Source organism: Necator americanus, chromosome V, assembly GCF_031761385.1.
Source record: "Necator americanus strain Aroian chromosome V, whole genome shotgun sequence".
Classification (NCBI taxonomy): Eukaryota; Metazoa; Nematoda; class Chromadorea; order Rhabditida; family Ancylostomatidae; genus Necator; species Necator americanus.
The window spans coordinates 14,795,279-14,811,742 of record NC_087375.1 but is presented as its reverse complement, the minus strand read 5'-3'; the positions used below and the strand labels follow the sequence as shown (position 1 = coordinate 14,811,742).

General features: G+C 42.6%; 4 protein-coding genes across 8 annotated transcripts; 2 read left to right on the top strand and 2 right to left on the bottom strand.

The window, feature by feature from the left end:
* Positions 1-1,496: 1,496 nt before the first annotated feature.
* RB195_013913 (uncharacterized protein) lies at positions 1,497-2,349 on the bottom strand (the record flags this gene model as incomplete). Of its 2 annotated transcripts, XM_064203943.1 has the most annotated exons (5): positions 1,497-1,569; positions 1,653-1,860; positions 1,920-1,975; positions 2,049-2,126; positions 2,195-2,349. In XM_064203943.1, 5 exons carry the CDS (start codon positions 2,347-2,349, stop codon positions 1,497-1,499), a joined length of 570 nt encoding a protein of 189 aa, XP_064059824.1. The 2 variants fall into 2 exon arrangements, with proteins under 2 accessions (XP_064059824.1, XP_064059825.1); XM_064203944.1 differs by lacking the exon at positions 1,497-1,569 and having other exon boundaries at positions 1,849-1,860; positions 1,920-1,965.
* Positions 2,350-3,627: 1,278 nt separating this feature from the next.
* On the bottom strand, positions 3,628-5,092 carry RB195_013912 (uncharacterized protein; the record flags this gene model as incomplete). 3 transcript variants are annotated; one of them, XM_064203942.1, is made up of 5 exons in its annotated part: positions 3,628-3,954; positions 4,126-4,198; positions 4,280-4,348; positions 4,403-4,782; positions 4,853-5,092. In XM_064203942.1, the coding sequence occupies 5 exons, from the start codon at positions 5,090-5,092 to the stop codon at positions 3,628-3,630; spliced, it is 1,089 nt and encodes a 362-aa protein (XP_064059821.1). The 3 variants fall into 3 exon arrangements, with proteins under 3 accessions (XP_064059821.1, XP_064059823.1, XP_064059822.1); XM_064203940.1 differs by lacking the exons at positions 3,628-3,954; positions 4,126-4,198; positions 4,280-4,348 and having other exon boundaries at positions 4,390-4,782; XM_064203941.1 differs by lacking the exons at positions 4,126-4,198; positions 4,280-4,348; positions 4,403-4,782; positions 4,853-5,092 and having other exon boundaries at positions 3,628-4,020.
* Positions 5,093-6,147: 1,055 nt separating this feature from the next.
* On the top strand, positions 6,148-9,660 carry RB195_013911 (uncharacterized protein; the record flags this gene model as incomplete). 2 transcript variants are annotated; one of them, XM_064203939.1, is made up of 5 exons in its annotated part: positions 6,148-6,291; positions 7,702-7,845; positions 8,235-8,323; positions 8,566-8,632; positions 9,490-9,660. In XM_064203939.1, the coding sequence occupies 5 exons, from the start codon at positions 6,148-6,150 to the stop codon at positions 9,658-9,660; spliced, it is 615 nt and encodes a 204-aa protein (XP_064059820.1). The 2 variants fall into 2 exon arrangements, with proteins under 2 accessions (XP_064059820.1, XP_013300084.2); XM_013444630.2 differs by lacking the exon at positions 9,490-9,660 and adding an exon at positions 8,733-8,816.
* A 2,008-nt stretch (positions 9,661-11,668) lies between these two features.
* Positions 11,669-14,394, top strand: RB195_013910 (uncharacterized protein; the record flags this gene model as incomplete). The annotated part of the gene is made up of 5 exons (XM_064203938.1): positions 11,669-11,708; positions 11,806-11,851; positions 11,912-11,974; positions 14,087-14,184; positions 14,273-14,394. 5 exons carry the CDS (start codon positions 11,669-11,671, stop codon positions 14,392-14,394), a joined length of 369 nt encoding a protein of 122 aa, XP_064059819.1.
* Between the last annotated feature and the right edge of the window lie 2,070 nt (positions 14,395-16,464).

Here is a 16,464-nt window from a genome sequence, read left to right as displayed (position 1 = left end):
TAGAAAGATGTCGTAGCAGACTGACCATTTGTATTGCATTTTCAATTTTTGTCTTGATCAACATTTTCCGTTTCTCATTATCTATGGTAGCTATGATCGATTTCCTGTGATTTACATATTTTGCATAATTTATTGATGCATAATTGCAGTCTGTTGACTTCTGATGTGGACGTGATACTGTTTCATTTTCTTTGTACTATTTGTTTTTGGGAAATATGCTTCCCAAATGAGGAACTACTTCCAGTTTTTCTTTAACTTCATGGGAAAAGGTATAGAGGGTGAATATTTAATGACTACATCATCAACATAAGTAACACTTCCTGTTATTGTATTTATGTCCTCACGAATATGCTGAGAAACCAACCAGCCATGGCTGCAGAATTAAGTTGGTGTGAATGACGACTTTAAAAAAAAAAGAGAGAATCGCACTAAAACATGCTAGTGACAGATTTACTTCTCTGGAAACGAGTAACTTAAAATGTGTAGGAGAAATTTGGGATTAAAAGGTAGATTGATGTAGATATGTGCTCACGCTATTAATACACGTTATCTTCAACTAGTACTGTCTAGAGACTGTTCGGCGAATGTTTTGATTCAGTGGTCCAGTGTTTGTGTCAGGAGACACAAACAGTTCACCTGGAGTCAGATTCGGAGTGTAGGTGAAGGGTTAACGCAAACTTTAATCCTTCATATTCATGCTTAGGAAGGTCTTGAAAAAAACTGTATGTTTCAAGCCCCACTTCATCGAATGAATTGTAGCAATATGTCAGAGAGTTCCCAATATATTCATTTGAAAATCAACTGAACAGTTGCTGCTCCCAATCCATTAGTTTTATTTTCTTTCAGGACGCATTCATTAGTAGAAAAGCGACACTTATTGCGATTTGCAAATGAGGGATTAAAAGTTTTAGAAGTTCCATATCCGAAGACCATTATTCTTCTTTATGTGTATTCTGGGTTGAAGAAGAACAATTCCAAACTGTGCTTCATGTATCGTATTGCTGTGTGAAAAGACAACACATCGGACGCTGAGGTGATAGGTTAAATTCTATTATTTTTTCTACCCGAAAAGCAAAATCGAATCAAAGAGGATTCAATAAATTAAGTAATAGACTTATTCGTAAACCAAAGAGAGGAGATTAAGGCTAAAGCAACTAAATTGAATGCAATTGCTTGGACTTCAGCATGTGAAAAGTTATGAATACATTCAGCTACATACTGTCTCGAGAGAAACTTTCAGGACTGTTTGAGGATTAGTCGAAGCTAAGAGACTTATGGAAGTTAGTAAGCGAAGGCGAGAGCTACACAGCATCAACAATAGTAGCTTAAAATAATTCGAGTAGTCCGAATATTCGAAAAGTCGACCTCACACTTCGAAATCTCGAAGTATTCGTTTGAGCACAATATTGAAGAGAAATAAGAATGAGTAGTCAATATAAAAGGAATACCGAAAATTTCGTACGCTTTTGTCATGGATCACGAAAGAGCAGCGACTTTCAGAGTAAACGATGACACTCCTTAGGATTCTTTGCAACCTCAGGATCATACACTACCGTCGGCATGCCAAATCTGAAAATAGCGTACCTACATTATGATTAGACGTGTTTGTCAATGGCAAAATTTGAAAAAAAAGAAAAGAAAGGAGAATTTGCCCGTTGCAGTATCCACATGTTTTTCGGCACAGTCTAAAAGCAAGAGCCGCATGTTCGCAGGTGTATCCACCGCGACCCCATACGCCATGCTTGGAAGCGAATGCTTCGCAGAAAGCACTTCCATGTCGATCGAAGCACTTCAGTGGATCGTTCTTTATAAGTAGTTCTTCCGCATCTCTCATGTAGAAGTCAGATGCTATAGGTCGACCTCAAAATGTCAGATTTTTTTCCAAATCGATAGAAGCGAAACTGATCATGGCGGTTCACCTTTAGAGCTGAGCAAATTATCGTTGAAGTGGCAGGAATGACAGCACTGAATGAAACTGAAGTCTGCGTTCGATCGACACTGCCTAGTGAATTTCTCGTGATTCCTGTTGTATAGAGCTCTACACACACCTGGCAGCAGGGTGTCCACACAGCATGGTGTTTTCGTCGCTTTTACGATGGCTCTCCTGATTTCCGAATCGCAGCTGCCTGGAAATGCAACCTCAATTATTTAGTTACTAAAACATCAAAGAAAATCCTAGGTAGTAATTGCTTACCGATTTGTATAATAGCCAGAACGATCAGCTTGGCTCTCATTACGACAAACATCGGGCGAAAGCGGCTGATCACTTCCTCGCCTTATAAATAAGGCATCCGGTTGTCCCTCATGCGGAAACCGGTGCATGGCCGACCGGATGAAGTCCGCCGTCATTGTGCTGAGGTCAAGCGTGCTCGCTGTTTTGTTTCCAAAAATCGCGCCTGACACACTGTGTTATGAAGACTGGAAGTGCAAACATGCGGCTCTTCACGGCCAAGCCGGCACTAGCATTGCTGTCGCAGGATATCTGAGCGGCCTAAACAAGCAGATGAAAGAAATCAACAGAACAGTCCGTTCGGTCATGGAGCTCCAAGACGTCAGTGAGAGGGACTCAGTGAGAAAAACACATCATTTCACTTCATTACCATTTTCTCCATGAAATGTTGGTAGAGTTAAGAGTTGAAGGTATTGGAAGCAGGCTTACATTAAAAACAGCGTACCAAAAAATTGACGATGTTGTGATCTCTACTCGAAAGGATAGATCGCGAGTAAGGGTGTAGATCACGAGCATGTGATCACTCTCAGTTCCTCCCGTTCTTGAAAAAAAAATGGTGGGAGGCGGGCTTCGTATTCGAATTCTTATACGGCGCATCTTTTATCGGGCAGCGCTACAGAAGTGTCATCTCTTTGAGCAAAAAGAGGAAAATCAATAATGTTTCTTCAGCGGCCTGTTCAAGCAGACTGAATAGATGGGTTGCTGAGAGAACCGGTGCGTCTAAACGGGTGGCGAATTAGAAGGTGCATCGAACGAAAGTTCGAACACAGCTTCCCACGCCGTTTTTCAGGATAAGTAGAGGCATGTAAGCGGCGTCATGCTCATAATCGCTCATACTCATGCTGCCTTTGCTGCTGCAAATCCTACCTCACCTACCTCAAAGCGTCAGCTATGGTGGCGAGACTTCGTCTCAGCAGATTCAACCATGACACAAAGGTGTTCGGCTAGTAGCCCGGTCCTTGGGCGAAGGCTACAGGCTAGCTAAGTGAGGAGGTAGTACGACGATTCCGGTGCCAGGCTGCTAGCTTGTTAGTGCGACAAGCCGACCGAGGACAACACCCCTGTCGCGTCATACTGCTAATGTCTACTATGTGTTCTTCAGAAGCTAGGGCGTACCCCAGAAGCGACGCGCATTGTCCTCGCCCGGGCAATGTGGCAAATATGCGAGAGCTACCGGCTAGAGGACGGAGCCGGCCAAAGAAGTTAATCCGCCATCGCCACCAACATCCAGTGCGCTTGGCAACACTTAACGTGGGACGCTTACTGGAAGAAGTCGTGAACTGGCAGACAGTCTCAGAAAACGCCGTGTTGACATATGCTGTGTACAGGAAACTCGCTGGAAAGACTCCAAGTCAAGGGAATTAGGCGATGGCTACAAGCTCATCTACCACGGCACATCAAATCGCAATGGCGTTGGTATCATATTGAGCGAGTCGTTTAGAAACAGCGCCACAGTCGTCAAATAGATCGACTATCGGATCGCCTGATGGCTGTAAAAGTAGACACAGGAGAAGTGGAATTGCGAGTCGTCTCTGCTTATGCGCCACAGGTGGGCTGTAGTAAAGAAGAGAAGGCGTGCTTTTGTGAAGATCTGGAGCAGTACGTCCAATCCCTGGAAGGCGAAGAAGTACCTCTAATCGGAGGAGACTTCTCGGAAAGACGGGTTCGAGAGGTGTCATGGTGGATACGGTTATGGAGCTCGTAACGACGACGGGTTGCGAATCCTGGAGTATGCTGTTGCAAGTGACATGATCATTGCTAACACGCAGTATCGGAAAAGAAAATCGCATTTGATCACGTACACCTGCGGCGGTCGTGAAACACAAATAAATTTCTGGATGTTACGCCGACGAGATCGCCGACTTCTGCAGGATTCAAAAGTCATCCCTACAGACCATGTCGCTGCCCAACACCATCTGCTCGTTATGGACTTGAAAATCTCCCGTCCAAGGAAGAGACATCCGAGGACTAAAACACATGAAATGGTGGGATCTGAAGGATCGAAAGGAGATATTGTTCGCGTCCGTGGCTCCATCTACATTTCCCCACCCTACTCGTAGTGTGGAGGAAATGTGGTCGTCTACTTCCAACGTTATACGCTTGACCAAGGAGAACACTCTGGGAAAGATGACTCTAGGCAAGCCTAGGGTACAAAAGGCCTAGGGTACAAACCGCACATATTCTTCTGGTACTCTATGCGACCTCATGGATATCCATAACAGCTCATGTGGGACACGGTTGAAAGCTTTCTCGAGATCGAGAAAAGCAAGATGCACGCTGCGGTTCTTCTCTCGACGTTTCTCCAGGAGGATACGGACAGCATGGATAGCATCTATAGTGCTGCAGTCCTTCACAAAACCGCACTGGTTGAGTGAAACGCTGACAATTTTCCTCAGACGAGCTTCCAGGACACGCTCAAAAACCTTCATCGTATGGCACAGCCGTCGTATAGGCCTGTACGAAGTGCAGTCAGCAATGTCTCCTTCCGCTTTCCAGGCAGGCACGGTCACAGAAGTTTGCCAAATGTCTGGAGTCCGTCCTTCTGCAACGATCTTAAATAAAGAGAGTTAAATAGAGTTGCGGACCCCACACGGACCCTCGATCTCCTAGCAGTTTCCAAACATCAGCAGGTATGTCAGGACCGGTTGCCTTGTTCGACTTCATTTTTGCGAGGGCAGCCCTGACTTCGACGGCAGTAATTGGTAGAACAGGACCCTCGACGCTGGGAACAGTTGGGATGGGAGGATGACAGAACTTTTCGTTACACAAGTGATTGTAGTACTCTCGCCACCTCTTCAGCATCTGACCAGAGCGGCGCAGAATGGCTCCATCAGCTCCCTTAACGATCTTGGTGTGCTCCATATCCAACGCTAAGCGATGAGCGCACTGACTAAACGATACACTGCCTGCCTTTGATCACACGAGTAATATCCATCTTAGCAGTCTTCACAGCTAAAGCAGTTCGGAACTAGTAACCCCTCTAAAATCCAGGGGCGCGGTGTTGTTCCCCAAGTTTCAACGGAAGCCTCGGAGGCAAATATTTGAATGTGGTCGGTACTGGTTTTTCTTCTTTTTTGAGGAGTGTTTTTGAAGAATAATTTTTGAAGGCCACCTTGATTTTGCTTCCGACTGGCGAATAATGTTAATAATCCCTACAGAAACGTGAGAGCACAATTTCGAAGACTATCCATCATTTCCAAGCAAACACGTCTCAATCCCTCTTACTGATTTGTGGCGCCAGCGCTCCAATTCGACATCATGGGATCTGTGTCATTTTCACGAATTTTGTTATAAATATACGTGACAAAATAACGCCGATTTTGTATAGCGTGGTATTAGCTGAATTGCGGACGTTCGACGTCGATGGAATTGCTCAAGTTCTCTTGCGTAGTAAGTTGCGTCGTTGAGAAAACGGGGTCACGCAAAACTTCTTCAGCGGTCTTTTTCTGGGCTGCTGAGGGGAACAGAGCGTCACCTCGTCCAGAGTTGTAAACTACACCAGCACCTATCTATTCCCCAAGAGATCCGAGCCTTGTTAATTTTGTGAAAGGTTTCCTTTAAGTGAATTATTAATAAGTTGGCAAGAAATTTCATTGCTCAATATAAAACATATTTTCATTTGTGCAAGTATCGGGTGTGTTTTCGCTGATGTCGTGCGGCCTGATAGGTCTGAGCTTCTATTGCTTTAACCACACCGACTTTTAAGGAAAGTTGCGCCTTTTGCCCGTGATACTGATATACGTATTTCACCTATTAATTTGACAATCAGAGCATCGGAAATTCATCGGAGGGCTGCAATCGCTGGGCAAAAGCAACTTCTTCCACGAAGTGTAAAGCGAACGTCAAGAAGATCGGCGCCGCTGTCTTCAGATTTCTTTTCGGTGGATGTGTGGTGATTTTCTGCGATTGTTTCCAGAATGTGGGACCCACCGGCTGAGCAAAGTGACACCTACACGTTAGAGGAAGAACTGAGACCAGCATGGAAAGCATCTGGAGACAATAGCGGTGGTGCATACATTTTCGATGCAGCTGCGTATCCATCAAACAGGATACACGGTGGTGTCAGTCAATAGATAATGTTGTTTGGTGGTAACTTATCTAAACGTTTGTGATGGCCTAACGCGTTTGACCTGCATCTTTGCCGAAGTGAGTCGTTCTTAAGCATATTTCAGCCCATCCTAGTCTCGCTCGAAAAGCAGCTCGGGTAGAATCTGCGGCTTCATCTGTTGCCATTCCATACTCTGTGAACGTCATTTCCCACCTAAATTGCTTGTCGATGACAACTTGCCTCACACCTTCCTTCACCACTTCGTCCAGAACTTTCTTTTGCGTTCAGATGGCCTTTTCCGGTCTGATTCCTGTAATATCCTTAAGTTAACCTGAAGAAAGTGATCTGTCTCCTCACAGTGCGACCAAGGATGCGAAGACGGTACACCATATGAAGTTCTGCGTAAAGTTTTTCGGTGTAGTACACCATTGAGAAAAGTAGCCCAACAGTCGACTAAGCAGTTTCTTCTCCGTACACCATATGAAGTTCTGCGTAAAGTTTTTCGGTGTAGTACACCATTGAGAAAAGTAGCCCAACAGTCGACTAAGCAGTTTCTTCTCCATGCGGTCAACCTTTTCCATCACCGTTGGCAGTGTTGCTCAGGTCTCTTGGATCTGTACGCCATCATAGGGCGGATAGCGGATAGTCAAACTCGCAGCTTGCTTGTTTTCCCGATCGACCACATCCACTTAGTGGCGGAGTTGAATGCAGAGCTGATCGCAGCCAATCAGTGCGCTGTTCCTTCCAGATTAAAGATACGGTTCAAAAAGGAAGTCGAGAAGTTCCACTTCAACCCGAAGTCGATGTGCCAGAAATGGAGAAAGAAATTACACCAGCGGGTGTCTACCAACGCAAACAATCAACACATTCAGCTTTTTGACAACTCTCTGACAAAATCGATTTACATTTTAGGAAAGTTAGTCCAATCAGTTTCAGATTTCGAAGATAAAAGGAACTCGTGGCAACTAGTATTGATGTTCCTTCGAATAATTCGAAAAATAGTACAGTGCGATACGAGGTATGATTTCGAATTAGTACACGCTGAAACAAATAATGGAAGTTGTCGTTCATCTACAAACTGGATTTCAGTAAGCCTATGATACAAATTTTAATAAATTTGCACTTCGCATATAATATATCACTGGTACAATCCTTTTTTCACTACAAATGCAGGAGTACACTCGTTAAGCTTATGTACATTGAATTATATCCGCGTTGAAGGTTTTTTTTCCTAAAAGTAGTCCACTGTCTCTACATAAAAGGGGTGCCAGAATCCAACCGTTGCATCTACGTCCCTTCTGATGATTCTTTCTGAATTCATCGTGTTTGGGGTTGGTCTCCCAGTTACAAGCGCTTAGAAACGTCTCCCTAATTGTACAATGATGATTTTCTTTGTATTGTACAGAGGAAGTGTTTCTTTCAGACGTTCTTCGTCCTCCCATTCGCACCTTCAGTTTCGCCTGAAACCTATGACGCGTCCAAGTGCCCAGGATCTCGTGCACTACCACTCTACATCCGAGCACCGTTAACCTATGCTATTGTGTACGCGCCAGGGAGAGAAAACATGGTTAGTTTGAGTACTTACTATGACTAAACGTCATCTAAACAGCAATACTCATGTCGACAAGAACAATAACTTGAAGTAGAAGCCGGATACTGGGGATTACTGTTCGCAGTTTGTGCACCACCTAACAGAGTCATAAATAAATAAATAATTATGTATACAGTCATAGTCATAAACAAACGAATGATAATATTTAATATATAATAGTAATGTATATAAACAAGCCTGTCCTATACTTCATGAAGACGGCTGTACCGCAGTACCCACCGGGTCATTCAGTGCTACATTAGTGGAAATCTCTTACAACACTAGATACTTAGAGACCTTCATTTTACCACCCTATGCTATTGAATCAAACAGAGTAGATAGTATGAGATATCTAATACTTACAGAGGTACAATTGCACAATGGAAGAGCTTGCCCTCTACCTTCTAGAAGAAGGAAGAAATGACGAAAAACTCAAATATACCAGATTTGCCAGGTAAATGTTTCACACTTTAAGCATGTAATTGCTAGTGTCTTAATCTCGAAAAGTTGTTCATTCGGCAAGTCTGAACAAAAATTGAGGACCATATAATTGCTGACGGATGTGCTGGTCAAGCGACCGACCCGTCCCGCAGAAATTTGAAGCACCTTTTTTTGTTTAACGGATGTTCCCTCTGCTTTTGCATAGAGACGCACACACGTTTTTGTCTGTGGGCACAACTGTAATGTATATTTCAGTGAAAAAGTAGACTATTCCATTGTGGCTACAGAAGCTGGTAAAGAATGGGATGCACAGCTGCAGTCGGTAAGATCTTCCTAATATAAGGCATATTTTCACTAACATGAACAGCTTCAGTGAGTTCCTCGGTAGAACGCTGTACGTTTGTTTGATGGATTCATTTCAGATGGGTTCATTAACACAATTCGGATGCAACTTGATAGAAGATAACTACCGAGACGTGTACTTAGTCGGTTGTTTCTATCGTTGACGATTTTCTATAAAGGGTGTACTGAGTGCAGTTCTGTCCTTTGAACTACTCACTTAGACCCTATTTTGCATAGACGACACCGCCTTGGCCTGGCGGGCTAATTTGCAATCTTAACAAAATGGGATTTTACTCCTTTTCCATTCGTATAGGTCTCACACTTCTGTAAGGTGCGCAGGAAAAAATTTCACAAATCTCCATTTATTAGGTACTTCGTAAAAGAGCTTTGACGTCCAATGTTTCTTTCAGTGCTTTTTCTTCGCTTTGAAAATTTCTTTAATTCTGAAGTTCTGAGAGGAACAGGAAGAGAGCGGAAGAAAATTTGTCGAAGTTGGATATTGTTTGGACGTTTTCGAATGATTTAGAATACGTTCGATTGATTCTCGAAGAAAAGCTTTGGCTAATTGGTGTGAGTTGATTCCGCCAGGTGTTTTTGCAACGTTATTTAAACATAAGTAAGTAATAAGTGAACTTATAAGACAAATAGTGACAAGTCTTGGTGCAGTGGGGTGATGTTCAGGTCGAATTTAACCACTTTGGTGATAAGCTCCATACTTAATTCTACAAGGAGTAATTCCTGCGCTGTCTCGCGTAGTTCTTTGCTTGCACGAATAGGTATAGGTTACGTCACATTCATCATGGTAAGTTTGACATCTTTTTAGTATTCGTCATGTAGGATAACTGTGCTCTACTGCGTTACGATTACCTTGACGGACTTCTGATCTGTTTTGCTGCAGTTCGTGTGATGTTCTATGATAATAAAGGTTCTGAAAGTTCTTTGGTTCTGAAAGTTGATACAACTCACCTTCGTCTGGATCCGTTCTATTTCGAATTGTACCATTTGTAGCTGAAAATGAAGAAATCTACATATAGTAAAAGCTTGCTGATAACCAACATCGTTCCATCAACGCCCTTTAGGAAGATAGTCGTTGCAAAGAAGCAGAACAGAAGGAAACGAAAATCCTGCTAGAAGACGTTTTTCTTCTTCTTCCTGAGCGTCTGAAGCTTGACATTCAGAAAATAAGGACTGAAATTAAAGAGTTCAAAGGAGAAAATGGCTGGCGTTAATCAGTCTGCTTGGGATGCGCCAAGGCGATCACTTCGATTTTGAATCGCTTGGGGTTTACGAAGGCGTGTCTAGCCTATGCAAAAAATGCCTTCGTTTGATGGCGCACTCACGGCGGAACCTCTTACTGATTGCGCTACCGCCGCGCTTGAAAATAAGGATAGATGCATATACTAGGTTGAGTCGAAAGTTCTCGGACAAATTGACAATATTTTTATTTACTTTAAAATTTTTAAACGATAACTGTAAATCATTTGAAGTATGCCCCATTGGTATCGATGGTCTTCCGCCAACGTTTAGGCAGGTCGTAGAAGCCCTTGCTCCAGAACGCCGGGGACTGCTTCCTGAAGAGCTGCTCGAGTGCATTTTTAATGTCGTCGCGGGTTTGGAATTCTTAACCATCCAGATGACGTTGGAGATAGGAAAAAAGGTGATAATCCGAGGGAGCCACGTCTGGAGAATACGGTGGGTGTGGTAAAATGGTCCAACCGAATTTTATCAGTTTGGCTTTGGTGTCGTTCTTGCAATGCTCGACCAAGCATTGTCGTGCGGGAAGTAGACTTAGCGCTGCTGCGGCTGTGCATTTTCGAGATTTGTCTTCCGGTCACTGTATGTCCCTGTTCGAGCAGCTCCCAGTATTCGACGCCGTGTACGCTCCACCAGATGCATAGTATAACCTTTTTGGCATGTAAGGCATGTTTTGAGTTTAAAGACGTCTTCTACATCCGTACCTTTGTCAACCCATTGGGCACGCCGGTGAATGTTAGAATAGGAAATCCACTTCTCATCCCCGGCGATGGTTGTGCCCAAGCCAAGTGTGGGTGCGCTTGAGTGTGAGCAGAGAAAGTGCCGCATCAACGCGGCAGTCCATCTCATACTGCGCCAGAGCATGTGGTACTCATCGACCTAGTTTTCGCAAGGATTGACTCCAATCCGCGAACAACTGTGGTTTGACTCATCCCAAGAGTGACTGTCAGTTCGCGAGTGGTTTGAAACGGATCGGCTTCCACCTGTCTCCGCAGCAAGTCTAAATCCAACTCCACTGAGTGTCCCGAACGGTCTTCATCTTCAATGGAATAGTCGCACGAGCGAGCTTCGAGTGCCACTTGTAGACTGTGCTTCTAGCGGGGGCGTGCTCCTTGTAAACTTCCTTCAGACGTCTATCGATATCCGCGGGTTCTTGGCCAGACAGATGGAGAAAGAGTATGACGTTGCGGCGGTGGTGTGACGACGGCCTGAAGTTGCGCGGCATGGTGGCGGGAAGGGAACTGGCTCAGTGGGATTGTTAACCTGCACTTTGAAGAGCCTTTTATTCTCTATCAAACGGTTGCTAACACATCCATTTTTGTCGGCTTTTTGCTGAGTGATAATCTCTAGAAATCATCACTACCCCACATTGTCCGAGAACTTTCGACTCAACCTAATAAATTACAAATGGCCTCCTTTATCTTCATTGAACAGACTATGTTCACTTTGGTGTAACCTGTTTTTTAGATCTGAAATATCCGTTCTCGGAAGGCAGCATTCTCTAAATGTTGTGATTCACCTTGACTCTTGTCATCTCCTCTAAGACTCGAGCTCAGCTTAACGTTTTCAATCGCTAAAAGAGATGTATTTGCAGAGATTCCACAAACCACAAACTGACTGTAAACAGCACCCAGTTTCGGTGAACAACAAGTGTGCGCTTATCCCTAAACGACTCTATGTATTGATTAACACCACAACGTATTGCATTTGATGGATACGCAGCTGCATCCAGTTGTGTGTTCACCACCGTTCTTGTGTCCGGATGCTTTTCATTCTGGTGTCAGTGCTTCTTCCGCTAAGATGTAGGTTGCTACTTTTTAAGTCCAGACTTTATTTCTTGTGGTTACCGTAATCAGTTCAGCAATAGAGTAATTTGAATAAAATAGTATGACTCTCCAGGTGCCGCCGTGCACGATTTCACCGGTGAGGAGGTTCATAATCAGGAGTGAGTGCTTCGAACTCCAACTCTCCACTAACACAAAAGGAACAAACGAGATAATTGCAGGCACATAAGAGAGCATCTGAAAAACAAGGTGGATATCGGCAATTTATCCGAGGTACAGGAAAGGTACGTTAGCATCGTATGCATTTCACATTTGAATCTAGTTCTGCGCTGAGCATAGAATTCCGTCAAGAATGCATGGAATATGGTTTTGTAGAAGAAACCGTCAATGATCTGTCATCGAGAAGTATTCCTTGGGTCGGTAGTTATTAATAAAAGTGAGCACTATTATGTTATATTTAGGAAGTTGCTTGCGATTTCCCTCAGAGCCTGTCTTGTTCAAGTGAAGATGCAATGAGACAAACGCTGTATTGCTCAGATATACGTTTGGCAAGATGCAAAATGGGAAGAAAAGCGACTATGCAGACAGCAATTCGGACCCTCTGCGAAACTATCGCACATCAAAACCATCAGAACCATCCAATATACTTGTAGTTGGTAGGATAAATACGATGGAAGTGAAACCGTCACCACTTTCCCTTTCCAACTACCCAATATTATTTGGTTGATTTCCTGAGCACTTCGTGGGAATTCATTACGGATCCCGGCCTATTGTCGGATAAATATTTCCAGTGCTAAAGTAGGTGTGCATGTACTTCCGATTCGTGATTTGCTTTTGTCCGCAGGAGAATTTTCAATTTTTTTTGCTGCATTTATTGTGCTCGATGTGGTCCAGATTTTCATGCACTGAACTTTTCTTGAGTACGGTACCTGTTTGCTATAGAAATCACCACTTTTTTGACTCTTAATCTGTATTGAGGTAGTTTTGTAGAGAAAAGTGGGAGTATGAATTCTAACTTAGTTCAGCAAGATTTGATTGCAGTACTTATTCTCATGGAATGACCTTGCAATCGAGCACATTTTGTTTGGTTTTGAATTGGATGGAACTGGAATTGGAATTCGATTTGGATCAAAACAAATAGTTTCCGAGCACATATTGGAAATGACGACTAAGTAAACATCTGGTGCATAGTGGCTGCGCTGTGGGCCTTGTTGAGTGCTACTTGTGGAACTCTGGATGACACTCACTAGTAGATTGTTTCCGCTGAAAGGCAGCGATTCTAATTTCAATTAATCAACCATTGATGATTATTTATTGATTCATTCTAATTATCACGATAGTTTCACATTATCTAACACATATTATACACGGATGAGATCTAAATAATTATTTTCTCAGGATTGTCCATAAATGTGCATATAATAAGTTAGTAGACGAGTCATAACAGAGTTTTTGGTTGCAGTTAATCATAACAGACTTTGTGGGTGATGACCGTACCTTCTTGGGGTATGCTTTTCTTGTACTTATCAAATCTTCTGGATTAACAGGATGAGCCCGCACAGAATCGATCCATTCGCTGTTCATATCAATCGAAAAATTACGGCTCGCTCGAACTGCCTCACTAAACCATCTCCGGTAGTTCTGGGTGACGAAAAGAAGGGTTATTACTAAATATTATATGTTCCCTCTAGGTGGTGACTGTGTGTCTGGATATGAACTTTGGTGGGGTACTATGAACTAACATCTTGCTACAATATTTGGGCAAATTTCGACGTGTAGCTGTGGAGGTTATGTCTTGGACTAGATCTATATTAGATGACTAGGTGACTAGATCGTATACTCAAATGTCTTGTTTAGCACAATCAGGGAAAGCGCCAGGAGCTGGTAAGACTCGTATTCGAGACCCTAGTCATATGTCCCATTAATCCAGTAACAAATCCTTTTCAAGAAAAAAAAAACAATGCTCTGAATTTCGACGTAAAATTGTGTATGTTCTTAAAGGAGAAAAACCAAATAGCACCTGATCTGAGGCATCAGCCCGCAAATCTGAGGTGGTGCGGATTTCAGGTGGAGTGTTCGTATACGGAATGGTAGATAATGGAGAGAGGTGTGATTCCGTTTATTTCTTCCTAATTTCCGTAAAAAACGGCCCGGAAGATGCGGCGCCGCACAAGGCTGGAGCGCTCCAAATACGAACTCCTTGTAGAAAATAGTGCGCCGGAACGCTCGAAGCCGTATTTTCCGAGCCATTCTCTACGGCAATTAGGAAGAAACGTTCACCCTTCTCTCAATAATCTACGGTCCCGCATACGAACACTCCATCTGAAATCCGTACCACCTCAGATTCATGGTATGCTGCCTTTAAAGGATCAGGATGACAATTTTACTGCGTTAAGGTTCCATTACTTCTCTATGAATGACCTGGATAAAGACAATAAGTTGGATGGGACTGAGATAACAAGGGCGCTATTTCACACCCATGGAGCAGAGGAAAGTAAGTCACAACATATTTCGTTACTGTAGGTTCTATCACCGACCACATGCTTCTGGAGGGTGATAATTCATTTGAAAACTGTTTGCAGTGCCGTTGTTGACAGACGAACAAATAGAGAAAATGGTTGACGGTGTGTTGGCCACAGCAGATTTAGACGGTGATGGCTACGTCGACTACACGGAATATATTTTGAAAATGAAACCGAAATAAGAAGCAGAAGTTTTTGTCGGTCCCACGAAAGTTTGTTTTTGTTTGATTTCCAGTACATGGAGCTCTTTGCGGTTATTTGAAAAAGCGATTTGATCACCTGCCGAGCATTTGTTGTTCGCGGCAGCTTTTTAGCTAGTGTTTGTCTTAATATTCTTTTGTGACGTCCAAAATTATTGTTCCTGTCCGCTGGCTTGCCTCTTTTTCTCATCTACGGCTCTCACACACAGAACTGTTCACTCATTTTTCTTGTCCGTTTTTATTTCTTTATTTTTCCCTTGTTATTATGTGTCCATAACTTCACCTTTGCCTAAGATGCATGTTCCGTATTTCTGTGACCGAAGTTAGATAAAAAGGAAGAGCAAACAGTCGCAAAAAATGACGGCCAGTGTTACTACACTGGCATTGAACAAAAAAAATTACATGGTTTTCACATCATTTTTCGAATCCTAGAAAGAAATTGCTTTAAGAATTCCAAAGGAACAAACTGTTTCTCTTTGCATTATAAGCGTACATTCTAGGAATTAGAGAGAATAATGTTACATGAAAGGCTAATGGAGACATTCATAAAATTAGAATGGGGAACTTCTAAATAAAGTAAAAAATAAATAAAAAATCTTGATACATGGGATATATACTCAAATTCCACTAATACTTTTTTCATTTATGTTTGAGAAACTTAGCAAATTGTAACTCACTGCTAAGTCACGACCTTAATTTCTGGAATGGAATGGTTGTGAACAAAATTTATAGGACTATAAAAACTTTGAGGCTGATGGTACAGCAGCATTAGAAACTTCCGCAGTACCGAACCGAAATATAGTAGATTTGTTTGCATATCTAAAGAAAATACAACACTTATGTAAAAACTTGTAAGTCACTTTAGGCTTGATTATTGAGGAGATGTCTTGGTCGAAAGGAAACTTTAACTATTAGTTTTCCTATCATATTATTCACAAATGACATTTGTTTCAAATATTGTAAGGTATCTCATCGTAGTTAACGATATTGTCATTTTTTTCAAAAGAAAAAGCACCGTTACTTCGGGTTTAGTCCGAAATTTCCTTTTCAGTGAAACATTTCCATCTACTTTTATAACGGAAACATTTAGAGTGAATAGTTTGCTAAGCGAGAATAAGTTTAAGGTTCTTGTGGCGCTCGCTTCGCTCACCTTCACTAATCAATAAAAATTAAAAATAGTGGCAGTTTTCGTAAATTTTCGCTTACAAATAAATTTATCCTTTCACTAACAATGCTTTCTTCGTTCTTTTTTTTTCTAAAAACTCAAACATGGCTAAACGATTCCACAATTTTCTTTCTGAAGACATCATTACTACACTTGGAGAATATTAAAATTTTATTTTACTATACGATATCGCTGCAAGTTGAGAATTTTTGAACCAATTTTCAAAACAAACACGAACAAAACGAATTTTTATTTGCTTTCCCCATAAACAGAGTGATGTGCTAACATGGACCTTATCTTTATCATCATGCTGATAACGATAAGGCTCTACGCCAAATCACGTGAACCGTTAACTACTATTTGAACTGCCGTATTTGGCTGCGTGTTTCAACTTCCGAATAGAAGATGTTACAAACCTGATGAGGCAGACGTGCAGGAGAAAAGGCATGCGGGGAGCACGAGGGAGTGAAGCGCACATATGCATATGCGGATTAGCCGACAGTATTCTCTCTTTCCCACCGTTTCCAACAACCTTCCCCCATCGTTTAGTAGCTTTTCTGTCTCTCTCTTTAGGGTTCTCAATGGTTTCGTATTTGTCTAGGATTTTCCAAGACTAGGAGTGGGTGTGGCGCAGTCGGTTAGAGGTCCGTTGTAGCCACACGGTCGAGGGTTCGAACCCGCCCTAGTGCTCACCAAGCCTTTCATCCATCCGGGGTCGATAAATTGGTACCAGACTTGTCTGAGAGGATAAAAACACTGACTTGGTCATCGGCTGGGCCCCGCAAGTCATTGTATAGGCGTTCCGAAACCTCATCGATTACGAATTCCAGTAGAACGCGTTGGCGCATCCCAAGTGGATTGATACGCCAGTGACTTTGACTTTGACA